This window comes from Engraulis encrasicolus, chromosome 4 (assembly GCF_034702125.1).
Source record: "Engraulis encrasicolus isolate BLACKSEA-1 chromosome 4, IST_EnEncr_1.0, whole genome shotgun sequence".
Lineage (NCBI taxonomy): Eukaryota > Metazoa > Chordata > Actinopteri > Clupeiformes > Engraulidae > Engraulis > Engraulis encrasicolus.
Genome location: NC_085860.1, coordinates 25978285 through 25995728, shown reverse-complemented (window position 1 = coordinate 25995728; position 17444 = coordinate 25978285). Strand labels below are relative to the sequence as shown.

Genomic DNA, 17444 nt, shown 5'->3' with positions numbered 1-17444 from the left:
TCGAAACGGTTGCTATACAGAGATCATTTGTTTTGTGGCAAATGTGTTGTCTCCCAATTTTTATGACTTTATATTATTTATTGTTTTCATTCCATGGCATTGCCAAACTCTTTTCAAATAATGTCATGATTATGCAAGTTTGTTGATGTAAAACAAAAAAAAACGTGTCAGTGACACATACATACTGCAATTTAACAACAAATGATTTAAAAAAGCATAAAATAGCAACACCAATTGCAAGAAAAAAATCACAAAATAAAAAAGCTTCTATATGTGATTTTTGTGTGGGTTTTGTCTGCGTTTTGTAATGGGCCTTAGCCAGGATTCATAAACTATAACTATTTCCATAAACTAGCCAACTGATAATTACAAAATATCTTAGCAGAGACAAATTATTTAATTTAACCTCCTGCATGCATATTAGTATCCATAATGCAATTATGACTTAACGTGTGGTGTGAGTTAAAATTAAAACGACTCAACCGCTCGTGCCAGCCAGGTTATGAGCAAATACCCCCCTCCTGTGGAGCCCCATTTTAACTGCAGGTGGAGAAAATACAGACAAGTGCATCCATTTAATGATACTAACAAATATACAGTGGCCAAAATTAAAGCATGTAAATTGAAGACTTTGCTTTTGATGTTTTTTTTTTCTATTAGCACTATGCTATTGTAGGCTATGTTCCGAAGTCACAAAAACAAGATTGCTTGTTGTGTTTAAGGAAATGCTCATATTTGGAGAGATTTCCAGGACTGTTTTCTCAGAGAGATTATTCTTTATTATCAAATGTGTCATGGGTGTGTTTAATAATTGATAGCTAATGGGTTTACATGTTTGTTCATCCCCAGCTATATATATCCTCTTGATGACTGAGTTCTCACAGATATTACTGTAGGCTGCATGTTCCTGACCAAGACATGCAACACATATTATGAGATACAATAGTGACTTAATCTAAAACATATATATGCACACACTGTGTAGGCCTATATATATTATGTTTGTTTCAACCGGACCCTATTCATATCAACGATGCAACGAAAATCATCTGACTGCTGTTTAGAATGAAATCATATTGCACCAAGTGTAGCCTAAATGGTCCTGTAAAGTGTCAAGTCAAGTCAAGTCAAGTAGGTTTTATTGTCAATTTCTTTACATGCACTGGTCATACAAAGAATTTGAAATTACATTTCTTGCTTTCCCATACAGACATAGACTAATCTAGGTAAGGACATAGACAGTATAGACATAGACCAGGGGTGGGCAATTATTTTGGCTCAAGGGCCACATTGGGTTTAGAAAGTTGACCAAAGGGCCGGATGTCGTAGGCAACTTGCCCGTGCCAATAATAAGAATTGGTGTACGGCAGCATAATTACACCATTGTCAGTTATGCCATTCCTGCTAATTGTGTCTAGATGTAGGTTTCCAAGACCCTTGTTTTAGGTAGCGCATTGAAGAATGAGTGACCATGCGAGTCTGCATTTTCTCTGCACAATCTCTAAGGGCGGCATGAAATGGCCGAGCGGGCCGCATGAAATGGCCGAGCGGGCCGCATGTGGCCCCCGGGCCTGAGTTTGCCCACGTCTGACATAGACAGTACTTATACATGGACTTAAGACAGTATGGACATAGACAGTGCTCATACAGACATTTAAAGTGCAAGACTGGACAACAGAAGACTTGTAGAGGACATACATTAAGAGGTATTGTTGTGCTTTTGTGCTTTTCCTAAAAAAGTCCTTTATAGCGTTCTGACATGGTAATAGTAGCATTTTGAAGAAAAATAAATATTAAAAAGGTCTGTCAAGTACACCAGCAGCAGTGTGTGTGTGTGTGTGTGTGTGTGTGTGTGTGTGTGTGTGTGTGTGTGTGTGTGTGTGTGTGTGTGTGTGTGTGTGTGTGTGTGTGTGTGTTGTGTGTGTGTGTGTGTGTGTGTGTGTGTGTGTGTGTGTTTAGTGCAGGTAGAAGGTGCGGTGTGCGTCTGTGTGTGTGTTCGTGTGTCTGTGTGTGTGTGTGTGTGTCAGTGTGTGTCAGTGTGTTTATGTTTGGGTTTAGTGCAGAAAGTGCAGTGTGCGTGCGTGTGTGTGTGTGTGTGTGTGTGTGTGTGTGTGTGTGTGTGTGTGTGTGTGTGTGTGTGTGTGTGTGTGTGTGTGTGTGTGTGTGTGTGTGTGTGTGTGCATGTTTTGAGTTAGTGCAGGTTGAAAGTTCAGTCACAAGTATAGTAGTGCAGGTGGAATGTTCAGTCGCAGATATGGTGGTGGGGGATGGGGGGGGGGGGTTGTCAGTGGCCTTGCTGGCTAGAGGCTGACAGTGGAGGGAGAGTGGGTTGAGTGTTCAGCATCTTGATCGCTTGGTGCATTGTGCTGCTCGCCAGCCTGGTGGTACGGGAACGGAGGCGCCTGTACCTCTTTCCAGAGGGCAGGAGGCTGAACAGTTTGTGTGCAGGGTGGCTTGTGTCTTTGATGATCATCAGTGCTTTCCGGGCGAGGCGTGTGGTGTAAATGTCCTGCAGGGAGGGGAGTGGTACTCCAATGATCTTCTTCGCTGTGTTCACAACACGCTGGAGTGTCTTCCTGTTTTTCTCCGTGCAGCTTCCTCCCCACACTGTGATGCAGTTGGACACGACGCTCTCTATGGTTCCTCTGTAGAATGTTGTCATGATGGAGGGTGTAGCACTTGCCTTCTTTAGTTTGCGCAGGAAGTAGAGACGCTGATGGTGATTACGGTCATGGGTTAACCAACCAAGTGATTACGGTCATGGGTTAACCAACGCTTATATAATGGAGGAGGGGATGGACTCTTGAAAAGAAAGAGTCTTGACTGTCTTAAAGGTCGAGAGGGATGACCCTAGTGTAGCAGCTACAGTATGCAGTTAGAAGTGAAAGTGAAAGCCCACCTGGGAAACTCCAACTCCCATTGTCATTGTGACACAGCACTCCACAGTGCTCACTTCACACAATGAAACTGCATTTATGCCTCACCTGTACAAGGGGGCAGCCCCCAATGGCGTCCCAATGGTGCAGTGTGGCAGAACAGTACCATGCTCAGGGTACGTCAGTCATAGAGGAGAATGGGCAAGTGTTTAATTACTCCCCCCACCAACCTGGCGGATTGGGAGTCGAACCAGCAACCTTTTACCCATGACTGTTTGTTTCACAATTGAAGGACTGCATTTATGTACTTAGCCTACTTGTATGGCCTTCTTAAGGTTATGTAATGGTAAATCTGTGGATAATTTTTTAAAAACTGAATACAAAAAACAATATTCAACACCAGTATAGCTGATGGACTACAAACAAGGTATTTCTTCATTTGAGTTACGTACAGAGCTACTTTATAAAAAAAACCACAGAAATGTTTCCTGTTCACATCAATTTTATTCTACCTTTGTAAGAAGCACCAAATGGCACTACTTAGGCTATAACAACAACAGAAACAATGACAATAATAATAATAATAATAATAACAGGCTAATAATAATGATAATAATAATAATAATGATAATAATACAACTGTAAATGTATATTACAATTCTTTGAGCAGTTTGAGTGTGTGTAGGTTTAGGGCCCATGCCCTGGCCTCCTGATTTTTGACCCCCTGATCAGGGCCCTGGTTTTTCGCCAGACCATATATGCCACGGTCAGTTTCGCCGCCCTGTTTGTCAGCAGAAGTTCCGCAGCACCCTATGGCAATGCAGTAACTCTTTTCTATCTATGGCTCTGGTGCAGCAGGACCCAATGGCAATGCAGTAACTCTTTTCTATCTATGGCTCTGGTGCAGCAGGACCCAATGGCAATGCAGTAACTCTTTTCTATCTACGGCTCTGGTGCAGCAGAGCCTACGTTTGGTATCCACAAACCTCAGAGGTTGAGCAGGCCAGATCTGTTCCCATTAGCTTTACAGCCCAACTGAATGGAATATTTGCTTAGCATAGTGTGGGGGGAATTGATGAAACCACCGGTAAAGCAGGTAAATAGGTAAACCACTACTTACGGGGGGGAGTAAGCAGTCCTTCACATTTTCATTACCGACGTAATAATTTCACTGCCCTAACTCTGTAATAAACCAATAATGTAGGGATAACAAGTCCAAAGCAGTAGTTATTCTGGGCCTTAGATTCAAAGACTTTATTACATGCAGATTCCCTAAATGGACGGCATAATTAAGTGTGTGTGTGTGTGTGTGTGTGTGTGTGTGTGTGTGTGTGTGTGTGTGTGTGTGTGTGTGTGTGTGTGTGTGTGTGTGTGTGTGTGTGTGTGTGTGTGTGTGTGTGTTTAATTGTACCATAGCTTCAGTTAAAAACGGGCGCTTTTGCACACCTCTGTAGTTGGACATATGCTTAGAATATTATCCCAGTGAGGTTGACGCAAGTGTAAAAAACTTAACCTGAAGAAGGTCGGATGACTGAAATGCTTTTTTGAAGCGTAAAAAACCTGACAGTGGATACATCTGATGGAGGTAACAAAAAATACAGAAGAAGGTTATTTTTGGAGTTTTAAATGTTTTTGACATGTTTTAAGAATATGCTTACAATATGTACAGTAATTCTTCACTTTAATACAGTAAACATATTTTTTTACTTGTGTCTGACGGTGTTGACAAAACCAATAAGCCTATTTCACATAGTATGAAAAATGTAAAACATGGGGAGCTTGGCCAATACATTGCTGCACAGCCAAGACCTTTGTGACAGGGGTGGGGAACCCTATGTATCGAGGGCCGTTTGCGGCCCCCGATGTTATGCATGTAACTTCACATGAAATATGAACGTGTGTGTGCAGGGGCGTCAGCTGACCTAAAGCTATACAGGGGCAAGGTAGGGCACCAAGAGATACAGCAAATCAATGGGGCACAATGGGGGCACAGCAAATCAATGCCCAGGCACGTGTCCCTGTTAAATCGGTCTGGCGACGCCCCTGTGTGTGTGTGTGTGTGTGTGTGTGTGTGTGTGTGTGTGTGTGTGTGTGTGTGTGTGTTTCCCAGCTGCCAGAAGAATCAGTGATGGTGGCAGAGAGGGGTCACTCTTTTATTTCTGTAGGCAGCTCCATTGAAACCCATTTTTCATTTTTCACTTGTCTGTGGTGGTACTGCAGTTAGCTGGTGATAGCGAGCAAGTTCCACCTGTGAAATTTCTCCATTTAGAGATTCTCTGATTGAGCTCATGCAGGGGGCCGATTCGGGCTCGGGGTTGGGCACCGTGTCGGGCATTGCGTCTGGCATGATGTCAGGCACCAACTCAGACACTGCATCGGGTGCCGTGGCAGGCTCTGGGTCGGGTTCAGGCGGTGCGTCAGGCTCCGGGTCTGGGTCAGGTGGGGTAACTCACTGGCTCCAACTCTAGGTCAGGCAGGTTGACCAATGCTGTCCTTACCAAGGGTGGAGGCATCAAGACCAGGGGCAGGGCTAGTGAGACAGGGGGCCAGCGGGAGGAGCGACACCAGCCAGGGCAGGAGGTGCGGTTTCGGGATTAGCCAGCTGAGACTGAGGTTTGACCCGTATCGGGCACCAGGTTGGGTGACGCGTCAGGCTCTGGGTCGGGTGACGCGTCAGGCTCTGGGTCGAGTGACGCGTCAGGCTCCCGGTTGGCCATCGCGTCGGGTGCCGTGTCAGGCACCGCATCAGGCGCTGTGGTGGGCTCAGGGTCTGGGTCAGGCAGCACGTTGGGCTCCGGGTCTGGGTCAGGTAGGTTGACCAATGCTGTCCTTACCAATAGTGGAGCCATCAAGACCAGGAGCTAGTGAGACAGGGGGCAGAGCCAGCAGGATCATGGGCGGGATCAGCATGGAAAGGGAGCGGGGCCCGTAAGGCACGGGAGAGAGCCAACATCGGAGCAGACATCGGGGGCGGAGTCAACATGGAACGGTGCGGAGCCAATGGGATCGGGGGCGTTGCCAGCCAGGCCTTGTAGGGTGACACCGACCTCGGGGCAGGCAGGGCTGTGACCAGCGGGAGGAGTGACATCAGCCAGGGCAGGAGGTGCGGTTTCGGGATAATCCAGCTGAGACTGAGGTTTGCCCAGATGATGCAGGTCGGGGGCTGGCTTTGCAGCAGTAATGTCCATCTGGGGGCGGCGGTCACGGGTGCATCTGGGGCGGTGGCCACGGGCGCATCTGGGGTGACCACCAGAAAGCCAGGAGTAGCACCAGGCAGACCAAAGGTGGTGCTGTCTTCACAGATGGGCAGGGCCTCGCAGTGAGGCTGTACAAGCCATGGGCGTGAGCTCAAGGCCAACACCATGTTCAGGGTCGAAGACAGCTGCAGGTGGGCCGGTGTCAGGTGGGTCAGAGAGATCAGATGGGGTCCGACCCAGAACGACCGCATCGGGGTCCAGGTCTGTGTGTGTGTGTGTGTGTGTGTGTGTGTGTGTGTGTGTGTGTGTGTGTGTGTGTGTGTGTGTGTGTGTGTGTGTGTGTGTGTGTGTGTGTGTGTGTGTGTGTGTGTGTGTGTGTCAGCTGGCAGAAGAATCAGTGATGGTGGCAGAGAGGGGTCACTCGCTGTGGGTCCAGAGTTCTGGGGGCACACCATACGAGACGAGCAGGCAGAGGCACAGATAGGAGTAGGCATAATCGGATTCGGAAAGACTGAAGGCTGGTCAGGTCACCGGGGCTGGAGAGCAGAGAGTCCGACAGATACAGGTCAATCACGGGGAGTCAAGCAGAGCAGGATTGAGTTCAGGTTTGGGTTCAGGGGCAGGACCAGGTCCAGTTTTAGACACAGGTGCAGGTTCAGGTTTGGGTTCAAACACAGGTGCAGGTCCAGGTTCGGGTTTGGGTTCAGGCGCAGGTGCAGGTTCAGGTTTGGGTTCAGGCTCAGGTGCAGGTTCAGGTTTAGGTTCAGGATCAGAATCAGATGCAGGAAAACAGACGGGAATCAAGAGTGATATGCCATACAGTTTGGTGGTAAACGAGATGGAATGAGCAGAGACAAGTGGGGACAATCATAGAGAGCAGAGAGCAGAGTGGCAGGTGAGTGAAAGTAATTAGTGGTCATTACCAGGCAGAGAGAACAAGAGAGACACAGACAGTCAGAGGGTCTTTCTCAAAGCCTAGGCCAGTGTCCTTCCAAGTGTATCAGCCTAATTAGTCACGCCCAGTGATTGGATACCCTTTATTAGTCACACCCAGTGATTGGATATTCTGTAGAGTTCACCAAAAAGTATCCAATCACTGGGCGTGACTAATTAGGCTGATACACTTGGAAGGACACTGGCCTAGGCTTTGAGAAAGACCCAGAGAGAGAGAGAGAGAGAGAGAGAGAGAGAGAGAGAGAGAGAGAGAGAGAGAGAGAGAGAGAGAGAGAGAGAGAGAGAGAGAGAGAGAACCAGAGTGTTAAGAGGCAGGGGATTGAGTCCATGATGTTCATTGTGAAGTTGTAAACATTTTCTGGTATTGTCGATGGTACTTGTTCTCCATGTCTTTCAATTTCTTCCTTTTCTCCTGGTCCTTCAGCTGTCTTTGCTGCCGCTCAGCTTCTTCCTTATCTTCCCACTCTGCCCTCTTGGTCTCCCATTCTTTGGCCTTCTTTTTCATCCAGCCCACCCACTTCAGGCTACTAGCAGGCGCTGCACGCTCCTCCCCTGCCATACTCTCATCCTCATCTTGATTGCTCATGTCTGCTGGAGTCTCTTCTTCCAACTTCATTTCCATTTCCGACCTCAGACTCCTGGCAGGTGCTGCACGCTCCTCCCCTGCCATACTCTCATCCTCATCTTGACTGCTCATGTCTGGTGGAATCTCTTCTTCCAACTTCATTTTCATTTTCGACCTCATGCTACTAGCAGGTGCTGCACGCTCCTCCCCTGCCATACTCTCATCCTCATCTTGATTGCTCATGTCTGGTGGAATGTCCTCTTCCAACTTCATTTCCAGACCTTTTTGCTGTCTGGTCCTTTTTTCGGGCCTTTCCTTCTCACCACTGGATCCTGTATTTCATTGGCATCTGCATCACAATCTGCTTCTTTCTCCATCTTTGCCACCTTTTGTTTCTTCTGTTTCATGAACTTGCTGCCGGTTCTCGTCTAACGGCTGAAAAATCTGTTCTTCTTACCTCTAGGCTCTCCTTCTGTTTCAACACTGCATTGAGGCTGCTGTCTGTCAGCTCTTCCTCTTGTGTTTTCTCCTCCACTAGCTTTTCTCTCAGTTTCTTTATTTCTTTTTCCATTGTCGACATCTTCTTCATCAGCTCCAGTTCCTTTGGTGCGCTGCCTCAAGCTTCCTCTCACAAACTCTCTCCATCTCTGCCCTCTCCTCATTTTCCCTCTGCAAAGCCATCTCTGTCTCATGGGCCATCTCTGCCCTCTCCTCATTTTCCCTCTGCAAAGCCATCTCTGTCTCATGCGCCATCTACCCTCTGCTCCATCTCTAAGTTGGCGCTTTAAATTTCGCCACATCAGGTCCCAGGTCCAGGTTGGTGGGCCATTGGCGTGTCTCAGAACCCCTTGAACCCCTTGTTGCTCCAGTTCAAGAAGTTTGTGCAGTTCTGCCTCCCGTCTCTGAGCTAATGCTCTCTCTTGTTCAAGTTTTCTAACAGCTGCCAGAAATTTTGCTTCCACCTCTATTCTTAATTCTTTAATTCTGGCCTCATGCCTTTTCTTCGCCACTTCCTTCTCCATGTCTGATTTATGCTCCAAACTCATCAGCTAAAAGAAAACAATGTAATTTTGGGAGAGGGTCATTATAACCATTGATCAACGTAATACTTACACCCAAATAATGTGCAAAACACAAATGTGCAAAATATCAAGGTATTACAACCACTAATACAACTTTTAGGGGTAGGCTACATAATGCTGGTGTTGACTTAGGCTAGTAGCCTGACAAGATGTAGGCCTATTTTATACAAACATCATTTTTTAATATTACATAGTTAAGTCAGTCTTGTCACTCACATGGTGCTGGTATATCTCTGCCTCTCCTCCCCAGCCCTTCTTGGTCTTTGCTCCTCTCCGTTGGCGCTCAGGAGGTCATGACGCACTTGTTGCCGCGTTGGGGCCTATGGCATTGTTGGGTGCATCTAGGAATAGGACATCTCTGCCTTTCGCTGTGTTGGCATTCACCGGGCAAATTTTGATTACTTGAAAAGTTAGCAGATACCTGAACACACAAGGTGCAAACTGTCCATACATTTCCACTAGGGGGCAGGCGTGAGTGTGTTACTGGACTTCCATCAGAGAGATGACACAATTAGGCCTAATTTAATGAAAAATGTCAGTCCCATTCCAGGATTAATTTTAATTTTGCATGGGTAATATTCTGTATCACTACAAATTTAAGCAGTGTGAATAATAGACTAGGTGAATAATATACTAATCAACTTCTTTGTTCAGGAGGTGTATTTTCCGGTCTGGTGTTCATAGCTTAGTTGCACGTCAAATAGGCCTATTAAAACATTTCAAATTCAAAATTCCTGTTAAGAATAAGTAGGCCTATTCACTTTTGAAAAGTTTGAGTTTATAAATCTCAACATCCAGATCACAAACTTTGATAGGTTTCCATCAAAAGGTCTGTTAAGTTTGAATGATTTTTTTCCATGTCAGATGATGCAACTACTCACACCATTTGACATACCCCATTCACCCTGACACAGCCTCCCATAGGTGCAGGGAAGACGACAAGAGGGGACAAAGGAGTCACCTGTCCCAGTATTCAAACCCAACACCGTCTCCAACACCCAAACCGTTAAAGTCACAGCAATGGTTAAACACACACACACACACACACACACACACACACACACACACACACACACACACACACACACACACACACACACACACACACACACACACACACACACACACACACACACACACACACACACACAGTGGCAGCAGCATAGCCACTTGAGTGCTCTAACTCTCCAAGCAGACAAGAGGCAAGCTAAGACCTTGAGCCTATTGTGCCTTTTCAGTTCTGTCCATGATGAGAATGCTGCACACACTTCCACTGAAAGAACAACAACCTGCGACCTTCACTTATAGGCTACTGTTAAATGTGATGTGAATTACAAATGTAACAGGATAATAATCACCACTACTGAAGTGAAACACCAGTGATGTGCTTTCACAGTTTTTTTAAACATAAATAATTAAACCTCCAATATTTCAAGACAGTGATTTTGACTAGTTCAAACATTTGAATGCTTGGAGGTATCATATTCTACCTTGAAATCTAACAGAGTCAGGGACGTTTCAGCAGAATTAAATTAAAGTTGTCTGATGCTGTGGGAAGTGTTGCAGTGAGTAATGGTGAATTACATTAGGACATTACACTCACTTAGCTGACACTTTTTATCCAAAGCGACTCACAAATTACAGAGAAAATTAAAGAGCATATCTCATGCGAATTAAAGAGCATATCTCATGCGAATTAAAGAGCATATCTCATGCGAATTAAAGAGCATATCTCGTGCTGCATGGCAATAAAGACGATGTCAGAGTCTGAATAAGCCTGCTGTTTGTTTGCTATTTTTTACCCTTGACAGATTTCATATTTACACAGCAACAACAAAGCAGACATGAAGTAGCAGCATATATAAATCATACTATTGTTTAAATATTTCTTTTGCAAGCTCACAACACAAGTGCACACAACCAAATAATAAAAAGGCCTGCTAAAATAATAAAATTAAGAATCTTTATTCAAATTATGAAATAAACTACTAGACAGACGTACAGTACTTCTGCCCATGCATGCCATATTCACTAGGGCAGGATACTGTGTGGAATGAGCACTAGTAGGCTACTATGATTATTTCATGCCACTAAATTGGCTTCCAGCCCGTTGTCATTTGTAAGTACATATCAATATCCCTCCTCCAGTACTTCCTCTGAGCATGTGCCTCGGGGTCAGACTGACATCAACGAGGATTTCTCAAACCACAAAAAGGTGTAGGACAAGGGTGGAGGATGCCATAGAATGGGGCCTGTGGGTGTGGTAGTGCTCGATTCCTCTTCTATCCACAAACAATTCCTTCTTCCTTCCTTCCTTCCTTCCTTCCTTCCTTCCTTCATTCCTTCCTTCCTTCCGAGGGAGGAGGGGCGACACCTTGGCATGAGGGCACAGGATGGAGGAAATGATTGTAGGATATTGAATATTTTTGTAGCTTGTATGTGTTTTGAAGTTCAATAGACATTAATATTTTGCTGTGTTTGCATGACATAAGTCAACAGGTTAGGAAGCTTTTTTTACTCTTCCATTTCATTTTAAGTGCTCCGTAAAGGCCCACTTTCACTAGCCAGGCCGTGCCCTCCTAGTGACGCAACAGCTTCAGCGTTGCTACCAGTCAGGTCAAGAGCAATGCACATACTGTACTTTCTGAGTTCCCGCAAATACGGGGGGGAGGGGGGGGGTGTCTTTTTTTTTAATTAAAGTTTTTTATTTTGATTTTAAAGGGACACTGTGCAGGAAATGGTCAAAAAAGGTACTGCAAATATGCAGCTCATTGAAACTGGGCTGCCTATTGCCACATTTGATCTTTTCATGAAAGTTTACTAAGTAATAAACTAATATTTTCTAGTATGGCGGCCCAAGCACAGTCATTTTTGTAGCTAAAAATGGCTATTTCTGGACATTCAAAATGGCGGACCATGGGGAAGATCCCCCTTTTCATGTAAGAAAAGTGCAATTTTTTCAGTCATAATGAATACTTAGAATTTTATGATGGTGGTAAGTATTCATGAAAAGGGTAACATTACTGAATGGATAGTATGAATTCTGGAAATAAACAACTAAAAATCTCACACAGTGTCCCTTTAAGATTGGGGGGGGGGGGGTTCTTGTTGTCTGGCCCACGGGCCCATGGAGTCATAATCCATCCTGCAGGTGACCTAGCCATCACTTTGATAGGCTATAGCTTTGACCTTGACTGAAAGTAGGTGTGTAGCCTACTTCGATTTTAGCACTTTATTTATACATAAGGTTGAAATATAACATTATTATTTTTTAGGCCCTATGTTAGGCCTATTAAAATCTTGTAGCCTGTAAGGCCACTTAAATCATAACACAAAAATATTTTGAAGAAGCAAATGGTGCATTAGACTGGGCCATCCTCAACTTGTGAAAACTGGCTCGTAGTCGTCTAGCATGCAATGTGTTTTTTATGCTTTTATTTATATCAAAGTACAGTAGTTTTAGTGCATTAGCCAACGCGCTTTGACTGATGTAAGCGCACTGTGCCTCCTCAGGACCCCACTGGGCATGCACCGTCTCACAAGCCGTCATAATTTTGCGACACCTACGTCAAGGACAAGAAGCCGATTCTCCACTCCGCACCAGTGTGGGACCGCCGAAGACATTCGGGGTAAAGACAATGCCAGTTTCTAAAACTACACTTCTTACGCAATAACCTTAACTTGTACAAGCTCGTGGTAACTTTCTACTACATAGGGCGAGGTTAGTCTGATTGCACAAGGCTGCGGAACCTTACTTCTTTAGAACTGTCGCGGCGAAACACGAGCTGCTGATCCAGGCATGTTAGGGAACTTCTAGAGGTGCTGCTGGCTAATAACATTCATTCACACACTCACACACAGCTCACAACTCACACACCAGGCTAACGTTAGCAAGGTGACCGAGGACAGGCACAATCACCGCGTGAAAAAGGTAAGAAAAGTATCCTATTCTCTGCAAGGTTGGATAGCTACACACTTGAGGGTGCAACCACCTGTTGAAACTAGTTCCTTTTCAAGTCAGCAAAGTGCCTCCTGTGCCGCGTGCTCAGTTTCTCAGACGGAGATGTTCGGTTGCCCAACTGCACCTCCAGGAAAGCTTTTCATGTGTGGAAATGCATCTGCCATTGCACATACCATAAGAACGTTTTTTCATATTTACGCGCTGTAGCGTCGTACTTTGTAGTCATCAAGATAGTGTGATGAACTATGATGAGGAGGATTATTTCATGGCTTCAAGGTTGAGTCTCCATGCTGTACTACTCAGCTTGTTCGACAGCGTTATTGTAGGCCTATTGCTTAGAAATTATTTTTTCATGACCATTGTGTCATCATCATAGTTATGCCTTTGTTGTCATCTTGCATTATGTGTGTAGTATGGCTTTCTTTCTTATTGCACGCTATCTGTTATGATGGTGTGTGTTCGTGTGATTACTCATCCAGTTACCCTCACTGTGGTTTGTTTTTCTGTCTCGTTGTTGCCAAATTCATACGTGACAACTGTCAGGAATGCAATTAGGAATGCTGGGAATGTTTCTCCATAATCCGTGGAGGTCCAGTAGCAGTAGCTACATTAGACAATACATCAGGGCTCTATATTAACACCAGCCAAACTGGCCAAAATGCTGGTGAAATTTCTGTTTGGCTGGTAGAAAGGACCAACTTACTAGACACTTCTTTGACCCATTAGTTAGTGTGTGTGTTTGGCTTGTAAGATTAACATCTACAAGCCATTTTGGCTGCTGGTGAAAAAAAGGGCACTGCAATACATGCTCTTGAATCCTCTTATTGGGCAGCTCTTGAGTTGGCTTCATGTGTTTGATTGAATGACCATTTTTGCTTGTTTGACTGCAATCATCATGGTGTGATTATTTACTGTCTGTCTGTTACATGGTAGTCTCTTGCCAGTTGACAGGTGCTCGCGGTGGATTGTAGGCGACTGTTGATGTAAACTTTGCCATAGACTTGGAATACCATGTTGCGACTCACGAGACCTCAGGCTCGCAGCTTGAGGGGCTGTTTTTGCAGCCAGAAACGCTTCAGCCACCACAAAAGTGTGATGGCAATTCGGAGAGAAGACATCAACGTATGGGAACGACGGGCACCCCTCGCGCCAAAACACGTGAAGGAGATCACTGCCGCAGGCCACAAGGTTCTGGTGCAACCCTCCAACAGACGGGCCATCCACGAGAGGGTGAGTTGAACTAAGGACACACACACATACACACATACACACACATACACACACACGCACACGCACACACCAGCACTGCATTGGAAGACATGTATTGGGTTTTGCTCTGACAACCCGGTTGATTTCTGTATTGCTTGTCTACCTGAGTGAAGAGCTTGTTTTTGTGAATGCATGTGACCAATATGGTTTGGCCTCTCATCTGTACCTGGTGTATGCACCTTTAGTTGTATTCATCAGAAGTCCAGAAGTACTTCCTGTTATGCAGCTGTAGTGCTAATTCCAAGGAATAGGTGTGGCCTACTCATTTACCCGTAGCGTACATTTTGAGAGAATAGCTGAAGGGATCAAATCTGTTGACATTCCATTGTGTGGTAGTGTGATTTTGTATGACTCGTCCACATCTCTTGGTGAAAATCTGGCTAAATCAAAGTTAAAAGCAAAGCATACATTGGCTAAAAGCATTTCTGTTTAAATGGGATAACTGTATATCTTCTATGGGCAAGCCCAACTTTCAGAGATGTTTTCTCAGTTTTGTATTTTAAGAAAAGAACTCAAAAGGCTAAAATCTTCAGCTAGTGCCAGATTTCCATGTGTTAAGGTTCATTGCAAAGCTTAGGATCTGCACTCAGAATCTACGCCACTGATGGAAGTTTCATGTCTGAAACGTGACCATTACACATTTGTGACCAGTCACCTGAAAACGGGTCGAAGTAGGCCCATGGGTATATTGAATTAACCATCTATAGTTAATGGTTATGGTTAATTCAATATAGCTATGGGCCTAAAAGTAACGTCCCTGTGCACAACCACTGTCCAGGTGCTGGTGATGTGCAGTAAAAGTAATGCAAGTAAAGGAAGAATGAATCACCGCACACTGGTATTCTTTGCTGGTAGTTTATTTGGTGAACAATGCGTTTCGCTGTTGCTTCATCAGGTTCAAACGCGTTGTTCACCAAATAAACTACCAGCAAAGAATACCAGTGTGCGGTGATTCATCCTTCCTTTATATAGCCATGGGCCTACTTCGAACTGTTATCAGATTACTGGTCACAAATGCGTAATGGTCACATTTCAGACATGAAATTTCCATCAGTAGAGTCTTCATTCCGAGGTTAGGGAAAGGGGAAAAAAACACTGACGGTATTTCTAAGTGACTTGATGGAGTATCTGATATAAATGATCAGATTAGCTGATCGTTTCAGAGCTGGTTGTTGTTTTTAAGTTTTGTTTCTGGGATTGATACCTCATTTCATCACATTTCAATATTACTGTCAATTAGCACAAATATTGTAAACGACTGAGTGATTGTATCATCTAATTTAGTGTTTTTGAATAGGAGCTCTCAAACGCTCACTTTCAAATGGTTTTAAATGTTGGACTAATAGAAGAAAGATATGGTTTTATCATGTTTTAAAGAACACATAAATAGCATATAATAGACTTCACAGTAAGCATGCATGAAAACATTATTGTGGTTCTGTGCTGTTTTCCATCTTGAGTTGGGTGGGTAGTTGGCAGGGTTGGTTTGGCCGTTGGTGGTATGATGCAGTTACAGGGGCCTTTGTTAATAAGGTTGAAAACCGCTGATCTGTTGTCTTGTGGTACTATGAGAAAGCTGGGGCTGTCATCCAGGAGGACATTTCGGAGGCTAATAGAAGAAAGTTACGGTTTAATCATCTATAATATACTATTTAGGTGTGCTTTAAAACATTTCACAGATGCTTGCATGAAAATGTTATTGTGGTTGGACTGTGCTGTTTTCTATCATGAGTTTTGTGGGTGGTTGGCAGCGGTGGTTTGAAAACCGCTCTATCTGATCTGCTCTGTTGTCTTGTAGTACTATGAGAAAGCTGGAGCTGTCATCCAGGAGGACATCTCAGAGGCGTCCCTCATCATCGGGGTGAAGAGACCTCCAGAGGAGAAGGTCTACCCCCATAAGACCTACGCCTTCTTCTCTCACACCATCAAGGCACAGGAGGCCAACATGGGCCTGCTCGACGACCTCCTCAAAAAGGTGAGCTGAGCTGTAGATGATGCTGCCCACGTACTTTGGAAGCTCTGTGACACAGAGGAACTTGGCACAAATTACTACGACTACCTAGTAAAAGGAGTGGGAATTCCCAGCTCTACATGCCGTGATTGGTCGATAAGCATACGATGCTGCTGCTGAGGGAGATGCCTATTGTGGAAAGATAGAGAGACTGATTGGTTAGTGAACATTTGATGTTAGCCGAAACAAATTCAAATCTTCATGGTACAATTTGCGTACAGTAGTAGCTCCCATTTCTCTGAGTCACAAAGCGACTCCCAACCTGCTGTGTGACTGAAAACAAGAAATGTTTAGGAGTGCTTTAAGATTTCCAGGAAATGATGATGAAATAATGATTTATTTATTTTTATTGCACAAAAGCTATTATCTATTGTTTGTGAATACATCTGGATAAAGTGGTAATGTCTTCCATAAAAATAAATCTGTATACCTTTGTACATGTGAACAGTTACTGGGTATTACAAGCAATTGTAAGGGACTTAACGAAGGCCACTGATTCTGGATTACATGACAAAATATAGGATAGGGTGTATTTCATGTCTGGACTGTTGTTTCTTGTGCCATTTTCAGGAAGTGCGTCTGATTGACTATGAAAAGATGGTGGACTCCAACGGCTTCCGAATTGTTGCCTTCGGCCAGTGGGCTGGTGTAGCGGGTATGTAGTGTTCATCTTTTGTGGAAATCGTTTCATGGCGTGCCCAATGAGCAGCGACAAGACCATTTTCACTTCAAAAAGTTGTACACATTGTACAAGTTAAGTTGAAAAGTTCCTGGCAGGAATGGCATGCAGACAAAGCACAGGGCATGAAGTTCACTACAGTGCCTCTGTCAAAAATTGCCAGGTCGAATCCCACCACCTCTGACTAGGTCAAAGTGTGTGTGTGTGTGTGTGTGTCTGTGTGTGTCTCTGTGTGTGTGTGTGTGTGTGTGTGTGTGTGTGTGTGTGTGTGTGTGTGTCTCTGTGTGTGTGTGTGTGTGTGTGTGTGTGTGTGTGTGTGTGTTAAACAAAGGATACAAATATTGCCATGTCAAAAGCACAGTGTGCCACACTTTGTCATAGGCCCAGATGTGAGGAGACTCTTTCCGTTTACAGAGAAGCATTTTAGTGTTTGCCTGACGTATGTGGACAGATATTCTGAATTATCTCAGTTTTGACTGCTCTGTTTTGGCAGGTATGATAAATATTCTGCATGGCCTTGGACTGAGATTCCTTGCCCTGGGCCATCACACACCATTCATGGTAAGAGCTCTTGATGTCTTTTTTTGCACTGGGACTGGGGATGTTTTTGTTTTGTTTTCTATGCTCTCAACCCTAGCCTGGTTCTCACAGACGGTGCATGGAATCTGCTTTTACAAGGTTACAAAGCTCTCTGAAAGACAAAACCAACTAATTATGTCATTGGGAGTCAAGCAGTGCTTTTTAATAGTAGAAGTTGGAAGTTGGACATTTGTAGATATTTGCGTAAAACTCCTCATTGACATGTTTTCAATCGAGGACGCAAATTATTTAATTTTTTCACTGTGTTCAT

General features: G+C 44.5%; 1 protein-coding gene across 5 annotated transcripts in view; it reads left to right on the top strand.

The window, feature by feature from the left end:
- The first annotated feature begins 12236 nt into the window (after positions 1-12236).
- The window catches only part of aass (aminoadipate-semialdehyde synthase), a 56529-nt gene continuing 51321 nt past the window's right edge, over positions 12237-17444 (top strand). For 2 of the 5 annotated variants that reach the window (XM_063196996.1, XM_063196992.1), the window contains exons 1-5: positions 12310-12605; positions 13569-13865; positions 15703-15879; positions 16486-16570; positions 17088-17155. In XM_063196996.1, coding sequence (XP_063053066.1) covers positions 13647-13865; positions 15703-15879; positions 16486-16570; positions 17088-17155 — 549 coding nt within the window. In that variant the 5' untranslated portion in view covers positions 12310-12605; positions 13569-13646. The other 3 variants (XM_063196994.1, XM_063196993.1, XM_063196995.1) reach the window with 3 other exon arrangements.